Genomic DNA, 24523 nt, shown 5'->3' with positions numbered 1-24523 from the left:
TACTTTTATTCCCAGCATTTGAACACAAATATCTGTACTTTCGACTCCTTACATTTTCAAAACAATAACAAAAAAAAAAAAAAAATTTTCTTCCTACATTTCCCCTGCACTGCTACTTTTTTTGTGCCGCTGTGCCAAATAGAATTTGCCCTATGATTGATCAATAAAGGTACATTTTGCATAGATTAGAAAGCACATCTCGAAGGCCAACGTGAGCCACCTGCTCTGCACACACAGGAAGTTCTAACCACGAGCTCTCGTCTATGATAGAAAGTAACTCCTGTAACCAAGCAACATTTAAACTTTAATCCAACACCTTATCTGTTATCTACTGTGCTGTAAGCAAACAAGTCGATAAGAAATATCCAAAACAATTAGAGCAAATTCAGATCATTAATCTCCTTTGATGGAGCCCCTCTAAACCTGATAGGTTCAAAAATGTGAAAATGATGATAAATCCTTGTAAAAAAAAAGTTAAACCCAGTAATCTGCACACTCTGGAGAGGCAGGATTCATAAAAACAGTCAACTACAGTTTGAGTATTTAGGAATAAATGGGATGGTGTATATGTGGGTCATAGGTCATGAGGTGAGTCCCAGTCTAGGTGTGTGTGTGTGTCTGTGTGCTTTTCCTTGAAGCGAAAGCAGGAAGAGCGGAGAGAAAAGTCATTAAAGTCTTCAAGTAAAAAAAACAATCCTCCATAAATCTTTAATTTCTGCCATGGAAGTAAAAGAACGTACCTTGAGATCCTCAGGCAGGGTTCTCTCGTCTGTTCCACAGGCTGAAAACTAAAGGGGACGGGGCGTTTTCAGTCAGTGCTCTGAGGCTCTGGAACAGCGTCCCTGAGGAAATGAGGTCAGTCATTTTCTTTCCTGAGTCTTTCCTGATTTTCAAATAGAAGTTGCCAGTCGTACAGCTTCAGTTGGGTAATAAATCCCAGAAATCTCCTGTACATTGTTTTTCATCCACATGTTGTCATGATATAAAGTGAAATACCAAAAATATGAATACAGATAAACAGTGCATATAGCCATATACTCAGGATAAGATCCAAAATAAGAGCATGAACGTGTCAGTGCATTTAAACAGAATTCAAACCACTTATTATATAATAATGATAATAATAATTATTATTATTATTGTTATTATTATGAATGGTAGGTTATTCCACAGATCAACAATATGGCAGCTGATACAGAGTACTGATGTGCTATGTGGATTGTATAATGATCTTTGTATGGCACATAATTTTGTATCAACATGATTATATTTTTCTGTGGATTGAGTATACACTTTGTATAAATATGACTGTGCGAAGGAACTTGGTGATATGTGTTATTGTTATAAATAAATGATATATTATTATTTTAAAGCTTATATATCATTATATATATATTATTTTATATTATACTATTTATCGTGATCAGCCTTTATGTATGTTAGCCTCTAGATAAACTGATAGAATAAAATGGGGTAGGACCAAATAAACATTGCTTCTTCCTACTTATTTACGTTATTTCTTTTAGATCATTGGCTGTTTCTGGGGTTTTTTTTTTGGGTTGGTTTTGTTTATTCGTTTATTTCTTTATTGAGTGATTGATTAAAATTATTTTTAAAATGTCCGAAATAACTTTTATTCAATTTATATCATTAATGTGCAGGTAAATGTACAGTGTGTTGTTATTCACCGTTCAGTCCAGCAGGCGGCGGCCGCGTTCACGAACACAAACACAGCAGCCGCCATTTTCCTCGAAGCGGAAGGAGGAAGAGCGGAGAGAAAACATTAAAGTCTTCAAGTAAAAAAAAATAAATCCTCCATAAATCTATAATTTCTGCCATGGAAGTTCCCGGACCGGACAGCGACTGGAGGAGCCCTCAGTTCCGACAGAAAGTGGTCGCTCAGATGTGAGATATTTTGCGTCAGCGTTGTGTTTTAGTTGATTCATTGTTTCTGTCTGCTGCGTTAGGCTAATGAGCTAAGCTAACGTTAGCTCGGCAGGAAAAAACGTCACGTCAAACCGTGTTTGAAAAAACGGCAAATTAAAATTACCGTTTCAAAAACAAACTGAACACAAGTCCATGAATATATCAGAAAATAAACTGTGAAAGATTTTGGTGCATTCTTTAATTCGGCGCACTTAAAATGAACAGAACAACGGCTAATGGAAGTTTCTATTAGATTTCATCATTAGCATAATTTGCTCGTCAGTTTGTTCATATTTATCTCTTCACACGTTCTAGCTCTTACCTGGTTAATGTCACCGGTTACAGAACAGGAACAGCTACTATAGACATGTTAAGTGTTTGGGTATGATTTAATCTCATTCTTTATTACTTTGTTTTTCTTATTGACAACAACAAGAAAAAAACTCGTATTGTCTTTATCAATTAATCTGAGAGAAATTACCCCAAGGTTCCAAGTAGGAATATTTATGACAATAATAATACAATGGAGACAACAAACAACAAATATTCACATTTAAGAAGCCGAAAACGACAAATCTATTAAATATTTAATATTTATTCGCAGCAGTTTTTCTAACTGAATAATCACTGATGTTGTTTAGACTTTATATAGTAAAATAACAGTAGAACAATGAAAGGTGACACCTGAATGAAATGGAAAATGATTTGAGTGTCTTGATCTGTGTGATTCTGTTTGCTTCCAGTGAAGAGGCGATGAGGAAGGCAGGAACCGCACACACCAAGTCGAGCAATGACATGGAGAACCATGTTTATGTCAAAGCCAAATCCAGAGTAAGTACTGTATCACTGCAGAGCAGATTTTCAGACCTCAGGGGGTGAGCGAAAAATTAAAATTCCTCCTACAAAACATGATGATGTCTTAATGGCTCTCACTGTGGTTTTATTTTCAGGAGGAGTATTTATCTCTGGTGGCGAGGCTGATCATTCACTTCAGAGACATCCGTAAGTATTTGACCTGTTAGCTCTTATAATAATCAAAGTCCAGTAGGCAGCTTGTTGCTTACACTTCACAGTGATTTGAAAAAAGAATCAGAGAGGAGTGGTTATTAATCAGGGTTTCAATCTCAGGTTTCATCACTGGCAGCAAAATGAGACAGACAGGTTTGAAAGTCAGACCAAACAGATAAAATAGTTGCCTTTAACAAATAGAGGTTCAGAGGTAATAAAAAAAAGTTGTATCGCACCTCATGATGATGAAGATAACAATATGATAATATATGATATTGAACCTAACTGTACATTACACTCCTGGTGTTTCCTCCACAGATAAGAAGACTCTTGGCGGTCCCGGTAAGTGGATGTGGGTTTTGTCTCTGTTTGGTTTCCGTTTCATTTGGTTTTTCTTTGCTGTGTTCTGTCCTCTGCTGTCACTACCAGACTCATGGTGTTCATGATTTCTGCTGTGCATGTTGGAGCTGTGAAATATTGTCTGTTGTCTACCCTTCTGCTAGATCCCATGAATGCCCTGACTAACCTGACAGGGGTTGGAGGGGGCCCGGGCGCCATTGGCATGGGGCCTCGCCCCACCGGTGCTCCAGTGGGTGGCATGGGGGCCATGGGGCCGATGCAGATAGGCCAGCATGCCATGGCAGGGGTGGCTGGAAACCCACAAGCCAGTGAGTGTTTCCTCCATGTGGTGTGTGTTTGCTGTAAATACACATCTTCAGAGCGTTCGGTGGATGCTGGCTGCGTCTAAACTGCATATTTTGGCGTCAGAGCTGGTCTTACTTTCAGTCTCCGCTTTGGCACGTTGTGTGTGTGTTAGACTCCAGAGCGCTCCTCAGACTGGTCCTGAGCTGTAAACCGGGTCTGTCCTTCACCTTATTCTCGCTCACTCTGCAGTAGGTGGTCCGGGCCAGATGCAGATACCACAGATGCAACAGGCGCCGCCGCAGCAGCAGCAGTCGATCCAGTTCCAGCAGTTCCAGCAGGTCCAGCAGCAGAACGCTGCCATCCAGCAGCAGTTCCAGGTGCAGCAGCAGCAGCAGCAGCTGAGGGCGCAGCAGCTGCAGCAACAGCACCACCAGAATCAACAGCTTCAGCAGCACCAGAACCAGCAGCAGGCCCAGAACCAGCAGCAGCAGAACCAGGTATACAGTCATGCTAACAACAAGTCCAACAGAGCATGAGGGCACAGTCACAATTTAACATGGAGAGTATTGGTTGGAGAAATTTAGACAGTTTCAGACTGAATTGATATTTAGCCAAATACTGAACCAGTAACACTGACTTTTACAGCTAGGTGTCGGTGGAACACTAGCGAGACGTACAAGTTAGTTTACCACAACACATCCCTGTAAATGTTTCATAATTGGGACGTGCCTGACAAAGCTCCGTGGAGCAAAGCCCAACCCCCAGATACGTGGTGGCGATTCCTGGTCAGTCTGGTGAAATCTGATACTGAACTGTAAATCAAAACCTTTGCTCTAGTTAAACCGCAGTGGGGCTTTGTGTTAACTGTTAACACACTTTACTTTTTTGTTTTCTTTCGCTGATGATGAGGAAATCTTATCATCTAACACCTGGTCCTGTTTGCAGATGCACCAGACGAGGATCCAGCAGCAGCAGCAGCAGATGGTGCAGCTGCAGTTCCAGCAGCAGCAGCAGCACGCTCAGGTTCAAGCTCAGGCTCAAGTTCAGGCCCAGGCTCATGCTCAGGCTCAAGCTCAGGCCCAGGCTCAGTCCATACAGCACATGGTTCAGCAGCAGCAGCAGCAGCAGCAGCAGGTTCAGGCGCAGCCTCAGCCGGGTCAGATGCCTCCACACTCGCAGCAGCAGCCGCAGCAGCAGCAGCAGCCCGGCATGGTGCCTCAGTCGCTGGCTGGACAGATCGCGTCCGCTCAGCATGTTCCCATCAACTCGCTCAGTCAGCAGCAGCAGCAGCACCAGCTCAAGATCCAGGCCATCCAGGTGAGACTTACCTGCACAGATACAGCTTGTAAAACCCTGTACGAATCTGGTTTGAAGAGTTTGTTCTATTGGAGGATAGGTTCAAAATATTTTCAAGAGACGGCACATCTCAAGGGGTTTGGCAGATGTCTTGAAACATACATCAGGAACAAATCTGAACATTAGGCCCCCCTGGTGGGCGTGGTCAAACCTACCCGTTCTGTTAATCTAATTCATCTAGATCCCAGTGACCCTGAGAACGAAATAAAATACTCGCTCACAATTCTGTGCATGTTCACAAAATAATTGGTTATGTCATTATAATTTTATTAGTCTTATACAGTGAGAACGGTTGTCATGGTGTTATTTTCATGGTGGTTCCAGAGCAAACATTAGTTTTTATTTGTATGTATCATAATAATTAGAAACATAATTAGAGATGTTTTACCTCCATGCTTCTGTACTTTAGTACATATAAAAACACTGTTTGCTCTATATCAGCCTGAGGTACTTGTTTATGTCAGGATGTTCAAATAAGTGCATTTACACTGTAAAAAAAAAAAAAAAAAAGCTGAGACAACTTAAAATTTCAAGGCAACACACTGCAACTCAGATTCTTACGTTTTGACATGAACATAAAGTTTTGCTGTCCTGTAATTTTAGTTGACATAATTTACCTTTCTTCTCTGGATAAATTTCAATGTTTGAGTTTTAGAATCTTGAAAATATAAAAAATTTAACCATCATTCACTTTAATTTCAGGGAATTTACTCAATAATCTCTTAAGCACAATTTTAGGGATGCTAAAACTCAAATCTGTTGCAGTACATTCCCTTGAAGTTTTGAGTTTTCTGAACGTTTTTGTATTGACAGTGTAGGCAGAATAACAGGCTCTTGGTTTTTTTTTTTTTTAATTCTCATCAGTAAAACAATATAGACGTTCTAAATGCTTTATGAAAGATGTTGTAATCAGTCCCTTCAGGATTTTGTGCTTTTTTTTTGGATTGTTGTGACCTAAAATGCCTGATTTCATGGCAGCTTTTTCTAAAAAAAAATTGCGATGCAAGCTGCAATGTTTTTCTGCATTATTTTGCAATAAAATTGCAGAAGCAAGAGAAAATTTCAAAATAAAGTTGCTTTTTTGTATAATTCATTAAAATCAAAGGCAGCTTGTTCCAGGGAGAACAAAACTGCACTCTGTTCTGAGTGACCTCACCAAAAAGACTAAGGATTACAAAAACTCTAACAAAACCTGCTTTATTTGTAGATGAAGACGTGCACCTGACGGGTATTTCACCAAGAAACAAAATCTTCTTGAGCTCAAACTCAATGAAAACAGCTCAAAATGATAAAACAACAGCACACAGAGGGTTGATAAATGTTAATAACAGTGACAAACCTGTGACAAAATAGAAAAAATATAAATGCAGGAAAAAAGTGAATAATAAAACAAAACATCGAGTTGGTTCATGGAGAAAAAATTGCAAGGTTGTGCAGAATTCACTGGAATTGATTGAATTTCTCTTAACTGTCTGACAGATCTTAAATTTGCTGAATTTCTTCCACAGTCTTGTGTTTATTTGGTGACCCAAATAAAATCTCCTGTGACCCACCTGTGAGCCACGAGCCAGTGTTTGGGAATGACTGGTGTAAAGGGTTCACATCAATGCGTGTGATTCACTGTTTTAGTTTGTGAAGAACAACTGCCAGCTGATAAATCACAGCGTAGAGTTCCAGTAGTCTTGCTTACCCGACCCTCTGCTTGCATGCTTTGCCTTCTGTGTGTGTGTGTGTGTGTGTGTGTGTGTGTGTGTGTGTGTGTTTGTGTGAAAGCAGGCCCGTGCAGCCTTGCAGCAGCAGCAGGTCCAGCAGGCGCAGCAAGCAGCACAGCAAGCCGCAGCACAGGCGCAGCTCAACGCCGCTGCTGTAGCCACTGCAGGTGTACCTGGACAGGTGAGACTGCCGCCGCCTCCAGCTCAGGTGCTTTATGTGTGAGAGAAAAGGAGACATCTCACCCTGCAACATCACTCCGCCCTGTTTACCTGCACACCTTTAACTTGTCTGTGTCACACAGGTGTGAGATTTAAACTGGCTTCTACTTACAAGCTTTGTGGAATTTATTTAGATTTTACTAAATTAAATCAAAGCTTGTTTTTAAGCAGTGAAAGCGACGTTCTACAGTACAGTGCCGTACATTGTTTAATCTTCCGGTACTCTACACCGGTACTCCTGTACTATCCAACAGTATCCCTCTAAGATGCTCTGAACCTCCCACAGGTGGAAGAAGACTAATGTCCGATCGTTTCTGACTCTGTGGTCAAACAGGAAAAAAAGCAAATATTAATCTGCAAATTGGCTCTTCGGGTAAATAAACACAAACTGCACACTGCGGTCAGATTCATGTGATGTAGAGACGTGGACTCACTTTACCTTCATCTCATCCAGCTGAGTTAACATGTTGTCATAGCAACCACCTCATCTAAGCTCTTGAGAGAGAGTGTACGGTTATCAAGCCGGACTTTAAAGATGAAAGTACAGCTGTGTCTGTCCTTATTCCATCTGAAAACATCTGTATCTGTGTGTGTGTGGGCTTATCTCGCTATCATTGTGAGGATTCACTGTTAAACCATCAAAATGAGGACTTTGCTGCTTTGTGAGCACATTTTGGCTGCTGGGCTGCCATTGTAAATAAGAATTTGTTGTTAGTGACTTGCCTGGTTAAATAAAGGTAAAATGAAATTCATAAATAAATAAAATTGTCCAGTCCTTACTACTAGGGCTGTGATGGTTTTACTGAACATTTTACTGAACTTTACTGTGCAAGTGAAGCAGAGGGAGCAGCAGACTGACAGTAGTGCTGCTCACAGTGGAACAGAAACTTTAACTCAGCAGTCAGTCTGTCACTGTGGCAGTAAATGTTCAGTTCAGATTGCAGTGTGTCAGTTAATAACCGCTGCAGCCTCTCAACACTAAGAAAAGTCTCATCTGTTTTTTCTGAACTGCTGGAAAAGTGATGGAGGTTAGCCCTGCAGTAAGCTGGGCAGGAAAGGCTAATGTTAAGCTAAAGCTAATGCTAGTGTTGCACCTTTACCACATAATGATAAATCAAACACTGAGTGTTTTCTGTAGTTATTTATACATTTTTCTGTGTTAAACAGATGTTGTTAGCATGTTGCTAGACACCCACTGGCAATAAGATAAGATAACAAAATTTACTCGTTACAGCAGCTCAAGGTCAGAAAGTACAAACACAATAAAACAAAAAAATAAAACAAGAGGAAAAATATGAATTTAAGAATAAATTATAAATAATTATTGCCACATAAAACAGGATAAAATTGCACAGACATACAGAGATTGGTAGAGCAGGATTATTCAAGTAATTCCATCCCATGATGCCTTGCATGTTTGTTGACCAATCAGAGTTGTTGTGTGTTGCACAGTGGACTAAAATGAGACTGACCCTTCAAATTAAAATCTGTGGAGATGACACAGTAATCAAGCTCAACCATAAGGCAGTAAAATGCCCGTCTGGCTCGTTAATCTGGCAAATCACTTTCCTGACTGGGCAAGTGATTGAAAAAGAATAACGCTATTAAACTATTTTGAGAATTGATTGATCAGTAAAGTACATTTTCGTTAAAAAATATATATATATTATATAATATTATATTTTTTTTTCTTCATTTATTATATTAACCTTGATATTTTGCAGGTTTTAGACTGACATGGACATGATTCAGTATTTTCTGACATTTTATAGAAATTGCAGCTGTAGATTAAACAAGACAATTAACTTTAGTCTTGTTTGTATTTGATAATCACAAATAAATAAAGGTATTTGCAGAGCTACAAGTAAAAACTGACTTTGAGCAAACAGATTTCTGACCCACTTGCCTGACGGATGATGGTCGGATCAGGGTGGGGGTGACAGTCACAGGCTGTCAGAGTCCTCACAAGTATAGCCAGACAGCGTGTGTGTGTGTGTGTGTGTGTGTGTGTGTGTGCGCGCTGCAGTGTCCGTCTGCCTCCTCTCTGCTCACCTGTCCTGGTGTGTCTCTGTTGTGTGTCCTCTGAAGCTGGTCCGTCCTGGGATGCAGATTCCAGCCCGGCTGCCTCGAGCCCCCCTGAACCCCTCCATCACTCCTCCAAACGCTGCTGCTGCCGCCGCCGCCGCTGCTGCTGCCGCCGCCGCCACTGCGGCGGGAGGACAGCCAATGACACAGCAGCAGGTATTTTTTCCCCAGCCTTGACCTCTGACCCCGCCCTCCCTGTCCCGTCCACAGTGTGCTTCTGTCTGTCACTGCCTGTCACCTCATCGTGTCCTGCTGCTTCCACCCTCTCAGGGTCAGACACGTTGCTACGGGAACACGTGGTGAATCAGGGTTGTCAGGGTTCTTACGGATGAATTTTAAAGGTGGGGGGTGTTTTTCTAATCCAGTACACTTTATTGTGCTGCTCAGTTAATCTAGATTTGATTTAAAGTGCATCAAATCACACAATAATCACTTTAATGTGTTTTTTAATCAAAATAAGAAAATGGTGTAAACATTATCATTACCTCTAATATCACAAATCATAAATCAGTCAGAATACGCTGAAAACAGTCAGACGTTTCTACACAGTCCTGGATTTATGAACAGGAAACAGAAAGTGTCTCAGGCCGAGCCACACAACACCACATCAGCTGATCAACGACAGGCCGCGTGCTCGCCTGTGCAAAGGACACGGAGAGGAGAAGGAGAGTGAAGGAGATGGTAAATCTTGTGAAGGAGGATTTGTTTGGTTCAAATATATTCAGTCTTTCTCCAGAATAACAAACCCCACCTTTAATGTTTTCAAGGTTTGAAAAGTCAAGTCAGCTTTATTTAATTAAGTGTAAACTCAATGTGCTTCAAAATACATCATACATGACAAAACATAAACTGGCATGTAAGAAAAGAAAGTATACTTTTTTTACTTTTTAAAGAGAACACTCTTGTAGCAGATCGTAGTTCATATGAAAGAGAATTAAAGACAGTCGGTACGTAATGACTGAAAGTTCTAGATGCTGTGAGATCTTTGTTTGATGATCTAACGGGTCTTTCTGGTTCTAACATGGTTAAGAACCCAGATATCAACGTTAAAAATGATTGAGAACCTCTCGTGCTGCTCCTCTGGCTGTAGCTTCTCCTCCTGTGATTGGCTCATTCTCCCTCTCTTCTTGTCCAATCGCTTTTCCTCCACAGGTTCAGCCGCATTCCATGATGTCGTCGCCCTCGCCGGTGCAGGTCCAGACGCCGCAGTCGATGCCCCCGCCTCCTCAGCCGTCACCCCAACCCCCCACCTCACAGCCCAACTCAGCCAGGTACATGGCAGCGGCTTCACAGGCTTTTCAAAATAAAACGCTGACTGCTGCTGCTTTTTTTTTAAAATATCGTTCCTGCTTCCTGTCTGCAGCTCTGGTCCCACGCCGTCTCCAGGGGGTTTCCAGCCCAGCCCATCCCCTCAGCCCTCACAGAGCCCCCACAACGCCCGAACCCCCCAGAACTATGGAGTCCCCTCGCCTGGACTCAACACTCCAGGTACACACACACACACACACACACACACACACACGATCCAAAACACACAGCAACAAGACAGGAAACACAAGAAATAAAAGAGTAACTGTGTGTTATCTGGTGATCAGGTGACAGCTGACAACATGCTAAACACTAAACATGGTTAAGAATCCAGACGGTTGGAGGACAGAGAGTATATTCCTATAAATCATATAAAAGGTTCCACTTCCTCTCAACCATTTTCCTCACCTGTCCTCACCTGTCCTCACCTGTCCTCACCTGTCCCCGTCTCGTCCTGCAGGTAACCCCAGCTCAGTGATGAGTCCGGCCGGAGCCACGTCTCTGGAGGATCAGCAGTACATGGAGAAACTCAAACAGCTCTCCAAGTACATCGAGCCTCTGCGAAGGATGATCAACAAGATCGACAAGAACGAAGGTCGGCCTCCGAGCCGAAACATTTAATCAATGAATCGGTTATTGACCAGCTGAGTCATATTCTGAACCTGGAAATACTATTTTCTGACATTTTTAAACTGACTGAACATTCATCAGAATCGGCCTGCAGGAGCTGCATCCTGTTTAAACGGCCATTTTGAATATTTGAAAAGGTCAGAAGTGGATTCAGCGTCGTCAATAACCCCAAAAACGTTCTGTGATCAAAATCCACCAAGCTGTAGCTGCCAGTTGATGCTAATTAGGCTAATAATACAAACTGAAGTTAGCATCCTGCAGTTTCATAATGCAGAGGAAACATATTTTACATTATTGACATAAAACTCACAACATTGCTGGCAAGTAAACTATTAATAGATTAATAGATCAGCAAATATCTTTATAATCAATTAATAATTTGAATCAGAAGACAAATTTTGACTCTTACACTAAAACAAAATGATGAATAATTGAAAATAAACAGCAAACTGATCAATAATGGAAATTGATATTTGTTGCGGCCTTCATATTTCTTTATTGTCATGAATGTTCCTTTGTGTTTTGTTTCTGTGTGAACAGACAGGAAGAAGGACTTGAGTAAGATGAAGAGTCTGTTGAACATCCTGACGGATCCAAACACCAGGTAACGGTCGATCACTGACTCGTCCACACGTCTCGTCATCGACTCGGCGATTAAACTCTGTGTCCGTGTCCTCTGACCTGCAGGTGTCCTCTGAAGACGCTGCAGAAGTGTGAGATCGCTTTAGAGAAGCTGAAGAACGACATGGCCGTGGTGAGAACCTCTGATTCCTCTTCTTAGTGTTTTTAAACGTGTTTGTTGTTGAATAGTTTTGTCGACTCTTTCAGATTTTCCATTTTCAGGAGTCGACGTCTACATTTAATAAAAGATTTAATCACCAGGAGGTTGGTGCGTTACAAAGTGTAATGGACAGGAGTTTCATCTTTAAAAATATAGTTTTCAGCATAATTGAAGAGTAAAAGTCAAAATACAGTTTTTTCCTGATTCTCATAATGAGAGGGGATTTCTGAGGTGTCTCTGATTTTTTTCTTATCTATTTTGTGTATTTTTCTTTAATTTTTTTCACATGGAAATCTGACCTGCAGGTGGCATTTATCACGTCTGGATGTGCAGTATATGATTTGTTATAATTCGTACTAAAACGCGGCGTCCCTGCGTTTCCTTTCAGCCGACCCCGCCGCCGCCTCCTGTGGCCACTAAGCAGCAGTATTTGTGTCAGCCGCTGCTGGACGCCGTCATGGCCAACATCCGCTCTCCGGTCTTCAACCACTCTCTGTACCGGACCTTCGCCCCCGCCATGACCGCCATCCACGGACCCCCCATCACGTACGTCTCACCTCTGCAGAACATCTGGACTCAGATCAGAACAGAAAACACCAGAACTGCTTTCTGCAGAGGAAACGGTCCAGTTCTACGGTTTATCCACAGATACGAGGAAAGATGCTGCTGATGGATGTTAAAATATCATTTTACTGCTTTTAACCCCACAAACATCAAAAATCTCAAATATCGCAGCAGCTGAACAAAAGATACTGAAAGTGTTTTTTAATTCTAAGGTTTATGTTCTTTAGGTGCTTTAAACAAGGCAGAGCTGACAAAACTAAACAGTAACATGAAAAGAGAAACTTAAGCAATAAAGAAATAAATATCCATCTACAGTCAGTGAGCAGGAATAAAGGTCTCCAGCTAAAGATAATTTTTTAAAGTTAAAACCATCCTGAGGTCATGTGAAACCATCTGAGTTGTGTTCTTCCTCCTCAGGGGTCCCAACATCTCCGGCAGGAAGAGGAAGCACGAGGAGGACGAGCGGGGGACAATCCCCAACATCCTGCAGGGGGAGGTGGCTCGCCTCGACGTCAAGTTCCTCGTCAACCTGGATCCTTCGTACTGCAGCAACAACGGCACCGTGCACCTCGTCTGCAAGCTGGGTGAGACTGAGACCTGCTTAAAACTGACACCTGGTCCTGAGCCCGACCTGAGACACAGACTGACTAACCCTGTCTGATAATCCACAGGTCATGTGACACAGCAGCATCTCAAGTTTTACCACCGTTTGAAACCACTGTTGTCCAACATTATTTGAGATGATATAATCAGAATGTTATTTTAACGTTTTCGTTGTGTTTGTTTCGTCCTCAGATGATAAAAACCTCCCCAGCGTTCCTCCTCTGCAGCTCAGTGTTCCTGCTGATTATCCAGATCAGAGTCCATACTGGGCCGACGACGGGGACCAGTACGGTGAGACGACAAACCAACACACACACGTTCTTCACTCTGCTTTTAAACGCCCCCCTCTGTGGACACCTGCTGAATAATCTGAGTGTGTTTCCTCTGCTGACCTGCAGATGGTGCGAGTTGATAAACTATAATAACTGTTTTAACAAGAAGTTATAGAAGCTCCTGAGTGACACGAACCTACGGTTTCCCTCAGTTTATTACAGACTGTTTAAAAAAAAATAAATGTTTATTTTAGCCATCTGAGGTCACACACATCGCCAGCAATGATTTGTGTGTGTGTGTGTGTGTGTGATGATTTCTGTTAATATGTTTGTGAGATTTTATCCTACAAACGTGAGAAAAGTATTGACAGAAACCGTAGAATTAGATTTTTAAAATTGCATGAATTAGATAAAACATAAACCTGCCAGAAAAATGAGAAACATGTAAAATAAATACACGAAAATAAGAAACATGCTAAATAAAATAAATGCCACAAAAATAAGGGATTGAGTCTCAGTCATGATCGGATGTTTACATGGAACATGAGAACCCTGGATTACATGATGAGAACTGATTCAGGATCAGGTGTTTACATGAGAAAGGACACTAATGCACCTGACGTGCATGTAAATACATGTCTGACCACGTGACCTCCTGTGTCTGACCACGTGACCTCCTGTGTCTGACCACGTGACCTCCTGTGTCTGACCACGTGACCTCCTGTGTCTGACCCTCCAGGTGCAAACAGCTTCCTGCAGACGGTCCACAGAAACATGACGTCTAAACTGCTGCAGCTGCCGGACAAACACTCGGTGACGGAGCTGCTCAACACGTGGGCACAGAGCGTCAGACAGGCCTGTCTGTCAGCGGCATGAGGCCCCGCCCACCTCTGACATCACACTGACATCACACTGGACACTACAGTCTGATCTGATCTCATCTTTTCAAACATTAAAAGAGTCACTTTGGTGTTTTTAACTCCACGTTTTCATATATTTTAGTGTCTGAATGACTTGATGGGCACAAAAAGAATTGGAATGGGTCCAGTAGACTGAAATGGGTCTGATAATATAAACAGGATCCCTGCAGACATGGAGTGAGATCCTTTTGTTTGTCCAGAAACAGATGATTTATCGCTCTGTTTAAAAACTTTGTTGACAAAAATGTTGATTTTACTTCCAGAACACGAGATGTTTTTGTCCTCAGGTGACCTCAGGTGTCTCATGAGCTGTTTTCACACATGACCTCTGAAAAATGTCCAGAAATCAGCTCAGGACATCGTCTGAATGTGTCCTGTCACACATGACATTGGACATGTTCTCACAGGATTTTAACTGGATGCACATTTTTACTTCCTGACTGTGTCTCAATTAGAGCTGCAACGATTAATCACTTGATCGATCAGCTGTCAGAAACTACATTAATCAACTTTGTTCTCATTCAGACCCTAAAATATGTAAAAATTGGTTCCAGGTTTAAAAACACCAGAATGACTCTTTAAAGGATCATTGCCTGCTTTTCATCCTGTCACTGACATTAATGCTCATCTTAGTTCGCTGATGTGGTCTGATCCCGACAAAGTCACTGACGCTCATTTATCCTGACATATATTCTGCTCCCTGAATGCACCGGGTGGTGGTTCTGTTTGTTGTTTGGTTGGAGGAACGTTTCTGTTTTGTACCACAGGAGGGCGCTGTTGTAAAGATGTTTGTATGGTTTGCTTTTCACAGTGAAAATGTATTAAATGTATTTTTTTGCATCATAAATAAATTAAAAAGTTTCAGTTCAACTTTTTAAATCCAGAAATCAGTTTGAGTCACTGATGAAGAACAAAACTGCAGCTTCACTGGTTCCTTCATGATCATTTAATTAAAGACGCTATAATGATATATTTTATAATAATAATAATGTTTGAACTGACAGTGTTTGTTTAATATTATCTACTGCTAATTTGTTCCCAATATGGTTGCAGATTGTAAATTCTTTCTCTAATTGATAACTGGTTAGAATTAATCAATTGAGGAGTTGTTGGTCTACAGCTGCCTCCATCTGTTGGTGTGTTTGTTTGTGTGAACTGACCCTTTAAAACACTGCAGAGGATTCTGTTACAAAAATCAACGATGACAGTTTGTATAAAATGAGACAAAAATATTTTATTATCTTCAGACTAAATTATACAAAAACTGAGGTGAGTTTATAACAACAGAGACGCAATCAAACACGTCAACACTGAGTGTGTGTGTGTGTGTGTGTGTGTGTGTGTGTGTGTGTGTGTGTGTGTGTGTGTGTGTGTGTGTGTGTGTGTGTGTCAGAAGCTGAGTGAAAACGCTCTGTACGACAGGTTGGTGAACACGTCGATGTGATCGCTGCTGCCCCCTACTGTCAGCACCTGCAAACACAAAATAACACAGTTAGTGCAAACTCAGGAGTCCCACAGCTTAGATTGCACTTTAATTTAAAGGCATATTACGCAACGTTTGGATTCATATAAAAATAACCCCACACTGTCAGTGTGTGACGTCACAGTTATCATCAGTCATTAACAATAACGAGGGAAACAACTGATAAAAAGGATTAAAGTTGAATTTTAGTGAAATAAACTTGTTGTTTTCCTACATGAATGATATTCATTTATCTCTGACTCTGTATTTCTCCTCTGGTCCTCTTCCTCTGTTTGACTGTGAGGATGTGATGCGTTCACTGACTCACCCTGTGCTCGGTGCTGTTGGTGTTGAGCTGCAGCGTGTTGAGGCTCTGTGGTTTACAGGGGATCTGAGCTTTGACTTCTCCGCCCAGCAGACAGTGAGACACAAACGGACCTTCACCCACAGCCAGGATCTGCACAGGAAGAGGACGGTAACATCTCATCAACACACACTCTAACACACAAACACTCTGAAACACACACTCCAACACTCTGTAACACACACACTAACACACTGTAACGCTGTAACACACACTAAGATATTGTAACACACAGTGTAAGGCTCACCATGTCCTGGTAGAAGGCAGCTTGTCTCTGGCAGCCTGTCAGAGGGAAGACGGAGGTCGGAGACAGAGAGCGGAGATGCCACAGAGACAGAGACGGACCTCCACCACACAACTGGAACAAACACACAACAACACAACACACACACACACACAGAGTCAGAGAGTGTGAGAAATGTGACTTCAGAGACATTCAGTGTGCGTCTGTTTTCTTACCATCCAGTCAGAGTCGGTGGTCACACAGCTGATCCATTTACCGTACTGAGGGCGAGCGCAGCTCTGAAACACACACGTTACATCAACTGACACACAACTTCAACACCTACAGACACCGAAGAGACCCGAGTTTATTCTGAGCTCGACCACATTCATGTGGACCACTTTTAAAGTTCTGCTGTTTGTTTTATTTAAGATGTTCTCAGTTCCTCCGACAGGCTGAGGAACAAAAAGAAAAGAAATCAAACACAAACAAACAGCAGAGTTTTCTCACCTCGTACTTGTAGACCTCGATGCAGTGAACACACTGACCCGTCCTGCTGTCTGAAGAACACGACATCATCATCATCATCATCATCATTTAAAACACAAATGACAAAACTCAGAAGGTGAAATATCACCTTTTATTTCAAAAACAGTTTTGTTTTTTTTGGTTTTTTTTTAAATGCTTTTTCTGTTTTTATCTGATGTTAATGTTTATTCCTTTTTATTTTTAATTTCATTTGAAAACATGCGACTGTGTTTCAGTAGAGATCTAACAAAATACTGACTATCATGATATCGTGATAGAAAAAATATCTGGTCCCTCCAGGATTTCACAGGCCTGTCTTTTTTTTTTTTTTTTTTTTTAGGATTGTTGCGTCTTAAAATGTCTGATTTCAGCAGATTTTCTAAAAAAAAAAGAATGAAGATGATCGGTTAAATTTGCAGAAATGTTGCATAGTTTGGACAAAATTGTAAGGCTGAGCAGAATTCAGGAGGATTGTTAGAAAGCTCAGTGTAAATAAAGTTTCTCATGAATAAAACAGCAGCGTGCTGTTTGTTGTTCTGCGACTCACCCCAGATCCTCACGGCTCCGTCCTCCCCTCCCGACAGGATCTCGGCCTCCCTCTCTCTCACACTCACGCAGTGGACGTAGTCGGAGTGACCCTGAAGGACAGACTGAGGACGAGGGACACGGTTCAGCTGGACGGACCCGAGGGACGTTTTAACTTCACGCCGTGAACAACTCTCAGTCTCAACATGATTCAGTGAGTCCAAACCACCGCAATAAATAAAGATGGACGCCACATCCAGTCTTCCTCCCTCTTTACAAAAATTAGTTCAACATTTTCTGATACGAGTGAAAACTGATGAGAGAATTTAACACATCAGTGTGATTAAAAAAAAATCACCTACAATGACAGAAAACATCTTTGGGAAACATTTATTTGACGTTTTAGTTTGGCTCATGTCCCATCTGCTAACATGGAGGGGGCGGGGCTTATGACCAGCCACCAGAGGGCGATCTTTAGCTGTAAATAGTCCATCTTTAAATATGTCAGTGGTCCAAACTGATGTCAACCCGGGAACCGTGACAGACCTTAAAGACTCCGTGTTCCAGGTCCAGGATGTGGACGTTGTTGTCTCCTCCTCCGACAACGAGACTGTTGTCCTGAAACACAGAGAGCAGCGTTCAAACTGTCCGATCAGTTTACTGCAGCAGACAAATCAGGTCCTACCAAAAGAAAACTTTAAAAAATCATTAATGCAAACATGCCAATTCCATTTTTTTGGTGTAAATTTATTCTTTAAGGATTTATAAAAATGAAATTTACAACTTCAAACAGTTTAAAAATAACAACACCTGCTGATAACAGAGGTGTAAAAATGTGATATTATGATCATCTTTGTTCTAAAATGTATTTTAATGAAACTGTTGGTCCTGTAAAGTTAAAGTTGTGTCCCAGATGATTTAATCAGGCATAAGGAGGGTCAGCTATACCCTGAGGACCCCTGTCTCACTTCCTGGTTTAAAAAAGGCGGGAAAACTGTTCAGTGTTGCCTGAAGAGAACCGTGTTCTATGGACTCACTCTGGGGTTGATGATCATGGCGTTGATCTCAGGGATCTCCAGAGTGGATCTGAGGACAGAGACACGACAGAGACACGACAGGGACACGACAGGGACACGACAGAGACACGACAGGGACACGACAGGGACACGACAGAGACACGACAGGGACACGACAGAGACACGACAGGGGGCTCAGTGACTGCAGTCAGCAGGATGGACAGAAAAAGAAGTAAACAAAGAGTGTGTGTCGTCTCTCACTTGTAGTTGGGTCTTTTTGTCCACACAGGTTTGACATTCTGAGGAAACAAAAAGTCAAGTATGAGACAAAATGTTTCAAGATCAGAGACAGAAAAAGGAAAAACTTACTGAAACATTTAATCGCTATCTTTTACTTTTCCTCCCAACATCTGAACTTTCTCCTCCTCACATTTTCTAAACAGACTTGACTTTTAATGACTGAGGTGAATTATTGATTATTGTTATTTTGCATCATTGTGCCCCGCCTTCCAACATCAAAGGCTGATTTCAACCTGAATGGACGAAACAATAAGACAAAGAAAAGACGACTGACTGGTGGATCCATCAGAGGACATCAGACAGGACAGACGGGACGAGACGGAAAAGACGCTCAAGATGAAAACGATGCAACGAGAGACTTAAGATGAAAAAGACAAAAATGACATAACAAGACAACAACAATGTAAAAAACAAAGAGATGAAAACAACATAACAAGAAAAAAACGGCAAAAACAGTGTAACAAAACAAAAATGAAGTAACAACAAACAGCATAAGAAGAAAAGGAAAACCATATAACAAGATGGAAACGACCTAAAAGATGTTAAGAGATGAAAATAACTTAGCAAGACAAAAACAGGACAACATGAAAAAGACAGAGAGATGAAAGTGATATGAAAAGACAAAAAAGGACAAAAACAACATAATGAGATAAAAGTGAAGCAACACGATGAAAAATAACAAAAACAACATTAAAGTTGTAAAGAGACGAAAACGATGTAACGAGATGAAAACGATGTACGTGAAGAGAACAGACACGAAAACGATGTAACGAGATGAAAACGATGTACGTGAAGAGAACAGACACGACGAGACAAAAAAATGAGGTAATAAGACAAATCAGACAGAGACGGAGACTCTGGTGGAGAAAAGCTGAGGTTCAGTTGTCTTTACACAGAGACAGTCAGTAGAAATGTCCTTCAGAGGACGACTGTTTAGTGTAGTAAACAAGCTGAATCAGTACTTCTACTTTTACTCGAGTATCTGTACTTGTACTGCGTGACCGTCTGCTGTGGTCTGAAGTCAGAGACTCGTCACCTTCTTGATGAGCTCGCTCCAGCTCCACGCGCTGACCTCTCCGTTTCCTGCGCTCAGGAGGTGACAGTCGGTGGACAGCAGAGAGAAGACGGGACCCTCGTGAGCTGAAGGACGAGGACAAGAAGACGAGTTATTGCAATAAATTCACATTACTACTGCAGTCTGTTCAGTATTTGTTATTCCAATATTATTATTCTGTCATACATATACACCCGCTAAAACAATCGTGAGGAAAAACTATGATTTTCATGATGATGATGATGATGATGATGATTACATCATAAAGAGCAACTAATGATGAAGGTGTGTTGTGGAAAACAGGCAGCTGATGCAGCAGCACATTGTCATTTTTTAATATTAAAGTAGTAAACATGCAGATTCAGACTTTTCATCATTAGAAACCTGAACAGGGTCACAGATCAAACCGACGCAGACGTTCACACAGACAGTGAAGAAGGGCACCGTGTGTTTTCACTCACCTGTAAAGGTGAGAACAGGTTTCTGACTCAGTCCGCTGGCGTCTGGACTCAGAGCTGCGGACAGGCTGCAACAGGTCAACACACTCACCGTTAATAAAACACACCTTCACACTGATGAAAACCTGCACACTGACGGACTGGTTCTCTCAGGTGCAGCTGTGCGTCTCACCTGAAGAGGGCGATCTCTCCGTAGTTGTTTCCTGCTGCCAGAAATCGACCGCAGGGAGAAAAACTCTGAGAGAAGACGGACATGTGGAGGAGCTGCAGGACACAGAGACAGAGAGAGACGACGTGAGGAGGTTAAACTCAGATTCATTACACTGTTCACTCACAACAAAACCATTACTGTCATTCATTGATTAATCGGTTGATTATTTTCTCGATTAATAGTTGGTTGGCCTTTAAAATGTAAGAACTTTGTGAACAAGTCCCTAAAACCAACTCCATGAAATGTTGCAAAATGTTGATCAAAGTCCAAGATGACGTCCTCAAATGTCTCGTTTTGTCCAAAACTCAAAGATATTCAGTTTACTGTCAGAGACGAGGAAAGAAACCAGAAAATATTCACATTTAAGAAGCTGAAATCAGAGAAATTAGACTTTTTTTTTTACTTAAAAATGACTCAGAGCAGTTAATCAGGTATCAAGATTGTTGGCAGTTAATTTCATAATGAATAAATAATCAATTGATTGATTAATTGTTGCAGCTCTAAACAAAACTATACAAAGAAATGAAATGAATGAAGATGAAAGATTTTAATTTGCTTCTTTTTTTTAGTTTGGCACCATCTGGTGGTCGCGTGAAGAATGACAGTAAATCACACTTCTGTTATCATGACATTAATATAATCACATGTCAAATGGATGAAACCACATACAACCATCAGATGAGAAGTATAAAACATTCATTTTAATTTAATTTTATAAAATGTGCACAAATTCAGTGTAAAATGACTGACAGTAGTAACAACAACAACAACAACAACAACAAGAACAACAACAAGAACAACAACAAAAAACGGTCTGAAAACACCAAAACATGTCTGGTAAACTTAACAACAACAATGATAGTAATAATAATAATAATAATGATAATAATGAGAATGATAATGATACTACTACATCTAATAATAATAATAATAAATTGACCTATATCAGCTAGTGGTTTTTTTTTACAGGATTTTTATTTTTCAGTTTTATCGGCAGCATTTTATGTATACTTGATTATTTTTCTGAATTCAAGTTCATATCTATATGTTTTGTTCTATTTGTGTGTTTTTAATCATTATTTATAATTATTACAAATACCAGTGAAGGTTTATTGTTTCAGTGTCCTGAAATCATTTATAAATAAGATGTAAATATCATCATCTGCACATTTAGGGGATCACTACAAAAAGAGGTGTTTATGTATATATTCTGTAAATATATATTGATCACTTTTAAGTGCCAGGCTGCTGCTCCTGAAGTTTCCCAACATTACATGAATCTTTAAACGCTGATTCACATCCTAATTCAGGCTCGACATAAGAAACTTAATGAGCGCGTTACTAACACGTGTTTGTTGTCATTTTAAAAGGCGCACTCCTGGCTTTTAGCTCTTCAATCTTTCTGGTACAGACACAGATCATCATCAGTGAACTGAGTTGATTTATGGCTGTAACGGCTGGTAACTTTTCCACTCACAAGCCGAATTAAGCAGGATAGTTTCTTTAACGTAAAAATGTGTTTAAACTTGTTATGTCATATGATAATTTTAACTAATAAGGAAAAGAAGATAAATTTAGCAGAATTTTGGACAGAGCTTGGCCTGGTGCGATCTCTCTTCCTACCAACAGCGAACTCAGACAGAAAAGTTGGATTAATTAACGCTAAAAAATGTAGAAATGTATCAGTCTGATCGTGAATATTTTACCTTCAGAGAAATGTATGAGATTCTAAAGTTAAATAGACCCATTAATGAAAACACAAAGCGCGGAAGAATGCAGCCTGGAGCTCAGAGCAAATCTGCGTCTGAAATGTCAGATTATTTCATTCCATTCAACAAATATGCTGAAGTTTGTACCTCGACGGGACCCATCCTGCTGCTGCTCCTCCAAAACTGCTGCAACTGGAGCACAAAGTCCGCAAATAAAGAAGAATCAAGAAGGATGTATGAACAAGAGGGAAAGAGTTAGATACAGGCGAGGAAATATTACGTCACCACTGATAGGCAATGGATTCTGGGACACGTAGTCACCTACAGTTCTTCGTTGGATTTTACAGGCCGTGTGCATCTAGAAAGTTGGATTACCGCCTACCACTGGATTGGACAGGACCCAGTTCATCATATTCACACAGTTTGTAGTCCTGCTGGTTAGAAGTTGTATAAAAATCTGACCAATTGTTATCCTTTCACCACTTCCTGATTGATCAACAACTGAAAAAACAATGATTGAGAAAATAGGACATATTTGAGAACATATTTCAAGATATACAAACACATTAGCAACTATTTCACAACAGCTACCATTAGCATTCGACCACTTCCGAGCTAACATTACCATTTCATAGTGTTACAGGATAGGAAAGATGTAAATGAATTCTGAAATATCAACACACATCTTGGACACATTTATTTAAACTTGGATGTAAAACACACTGGATGTAATCAAATTAATTTAGGCTAACGTTAGCGTTAGCTGTCCTGCTGTCTCTGTTTCAGTCAGTAACGTTGTGTGACATTATGCTCACTGAAACACAGATTTCTGTGTTGTGTTCATGCAGATTACAGCAACACTAAAGTTATTAAACAATGTCAAACTGACTGTTATGTTGTTCTCAGCTAACATCCTGCTAAACCTGCTTTAGCAGATTAGCTTACATACTTGGACAAGAGACAGCAGGACAGCTAATCTTAACGTTAGCCTACGTTAGCTTAATGCATCCAGTGTGTTTTACCTTAAGAACCTTTTTATGTTCCAGGGTTTTTTTTTTAAATCTAGAATCAACCCATGCGGTTCCACCAAGAACCATTTTATATTATGGTACAAAGAACCCTTGAAAGAGTTCTTCAAGGATTTCAACAATCCTTGAAGAACTCTTTCTTCTTAAAAAAGGTTATTTGGATGAAGAGAGTTCTTAATGGAACCCTTACTACTGGAAAGGACCCTGGACAAACCTTTCCCTCCAAAAAGGGTTCTTCAGAAACAAATAGTTCTGTGTAGAACCACAGCCCTTCAGGAAGAACCCTTTTGGAACCCTTATTTTGAAGAGTGTAGGCTATGAAACATACAAAGAGTGACATGTTTCAGTATCATCCATGTAAACAGAGTCGTCGTCCTCCTCCTCTTCTTCCTCCTCCTCTTCCTCCTCCTCCTCCTCCTCCTCCTCTTCTTCCTCCTCCTCCTCCTCCTCTTCTTCTTCCTCCTCCTCCTCTTCTTCTTCCTCCTCCTCCTCCTCTTCTTCCTCCTCCTCCTCCTCCTCCTCCTCCTCCTCTTCTTCTTCTTTCTCCTCCTCTTCCTCCTGTGCCGACTGCATTTGTAGATGGTCTCAGGGTCTGAGGCTCTTTAATCCAGACCCCACATCTTCATTTCCCAATAAATACCAGAGTGTTTCTGTCACAGGTGATGCTTGTTTCAGCAATAAAACAGTAAAATGACAGATTAAAGGAGAAACAGAGCAAACCTACTTTTTAATCAATAACGAAAATAACTGTTACAGGAAAAACTTGAAAAACACGTCCAAACATGTGGAGCACAAACTATTTTTCAGCTGACAAGATTCTTACAAGATTAATTAATCAGTTCATCAGTTTGTGTCATTTTTTTAAGACAAAAAAGTCCAAATTCTCTGATTTCCGCTTCTTAAATGTGAATATTTTCTGGTTTCTTTCCTCCTCTCTGACAGTAAAAACTGAATATCTTTGAGTTGTGGACAAAACGAGACATGTGAGGACGTCATCTTGGACTTTAATCAACATTCTTCACCATAACCACAAAAAGTTGATTAACTGAGAAAATAATCGACTGATTAGTTGATGATCAAAGATGCAACCATAAAAACACTATATTAGGCTAAATATTAGGTTAGTTCACCACATTTTGTAGTTAATCCACAAGTAATGGAAAGTAATTTACTTTAATACTGTGATACCTGGATGACTGATTACATTTTTAACATGTAATTAGTAACTGTATCAGAATAGATTTTTATGTAGAGAGTAAAGTGTTCCAGATGATGCCTCAGACAGATCCACCTGGCTGCAGTCAATGATCCATTAATTAATCAAAGACTAATAATAGACTAATTGATGAGCGGTAGCCTGAAAGCTGTGGACTCATTTCTAATATATTTACAGTGAAACTCTGCAGCTCCTATAATGTGTTTGTTTACAGGAGAGAGCTGATAAAATGACCTCAGAGTGTCATTTGCCCCTCATCATCATCATCATCATCATCATCATCTTCATCATCCAGCAGCCGCTCGCTCGGCTCTGCTCGGCTGTTCAAGCGGAGGACAGGCCGAGCCGAACCGAGCCGCACCGCGCAGGTCTGCCGCCTGTTCGTCTGTAATCCGCATCA

General features: G+C 40.8%; 2 protein-coding genes across 3 annotated transcripts; one reads left to right on the top strand and one right to left on the bottom strand.

Moving 5' to 3' along the window:
• The first annotated feature begins 1731 nt into the window (after positions 1 to 1731).
• med15 (mediator complex subunit 15) lies at positions 1732 to 14682 on the top strand. Of its 2 annotated transcripts, XM_084743566.1 has the most exons (18): positions 1732 to 1905; positions 2670 to 2757; positions 2877 to 2928; positions 3253 to 3276; positions 3438 to 3602; positions 3829 to 4076; positions 4525 to 4896; positions 6709 to 6828; positions 8955 to 9107; positions 10104 to 10222; positions 10315 to 10439; positions 10720 to 10854; positions 11430 to 11493; positions 11577 to 11643; positions 12059 to 12216; positions 12652 to 12818; positions 13030 to 13128; positions 13849 to 14682. In XM_084743566.1, exons 1-18 carry the CDS (start codon positions 1838 to 1840, stop codon positions 13983 to 13985), a joined length of 2361 nt encoding a protein of 786 aa, XP_084599692.1. In that variant the 5' UTR covers positions 1732 to 1837; the 3' UTR covers positions 13986 to 14682. The 2 variants fall into 2 exon arrangements, with proteins under 2 accessions (XP_084599692.1, XP_084599691.1); XM_084743565.1 differs by lacking the exons at positions 1732 to 1905; positions 2670 to 2757; positions 2877 to 2928; positions 3253 to 3276; positions 13849 to 14682 and having other exon boundaries at positions 3392 to 3602; positions 12652 to 12905.
• Positions 14683 to 15237: 555 nt separating this feature from the next.
• thoc6 (THO complex 6) lies at positions 15238 to 22184 on the bottom strand. The gene is made up of 13 exons (XM_084743587.1): positions 22027 to 22184; positions 20132 to 20223; positions 19963 to 20027; positions 19484 to 19587; positions 18409 to 18446; positions 18169 to 18217; positions 17678 to 17749; positions 17154 to 17256; positions 16589 to 16638; positions 16315 to 16377; positions 16103 to 16213; positions 15820 to 15948; positions 15238 to 15499 (listed from the first exon to the last, which is right to left on the bottom strand). The coding sequence occupies exons 1-13, from the start codon at positions 22039 to 22041 to the stop codon at positions 15419 to 15421; spliced, it is 972 nt and encodes a 323-aa protein (XP_084599713.1). The 5' UTR covers positions 22042 to 22184; the 3' UTR covers positions 15238 to 15418.
• Between the last annotated feature and the right edge of the window lie 2339 nt (positions 22185 to 24523).

This window comes from Lutjanus erythropterus, chromosome 19 (assembly GCF_056507025.1).
Source record: "Lutjanus erythropterus isolate fLutEry1 chromosome 19, fLutEry1.hap2, whole genome shotgun sequence".
Lineage (NCBI taxonomy): Eukaryota > Metazoa > Chordata > Actinopteri > Lutjaniformes > Lutjanidae > Lutjanus > Lutjanus erythropterus.
Note: the sequence above shows the minus strand (reverse complement) of the source record. Positions and strands in the feature narration are given on the sequence as shown.

Coding starts and splice junctions, on each gene's coding strand:
- med15 (XM_084743566.1), top strand. CDS start 1,838: ATGGAAGTTCCCGGACCGGACAGCGACTGGAGGAGCCCTCAGTTCCGA. Junction 4,897..6,708: donor TCAAGATCCAGGCCATCCAG/GTGAGACTTACC, acceptor TTTGTGTGAAAG/CAGGCCCGTGCAGCCTTGCA. Junction 13,129..13,848: donor CGACGACGGGGACCAGTACG/GTGAGACGACAA, acceptor CTGACCCTCCAG/GTGCAAACAGCTTCCTGCAG.
- thoc6 (XM_084743587.1), bottom strand. Junction 19,588..19,962: donor ACCTGTTCTCACCTTTACAG/GTGAGTGAAAAC, acceptor CTCGTCCTTCAG/CTCACGAGGGTCCCGTCTTC. Junction 16,378..16,588: donor TCGAGGTCTACAAGTACGAG/GTGAGAAAACTC, acceptor TGTGTGTTTCAG/AGCTGCGCTCGCCCTCAGTA.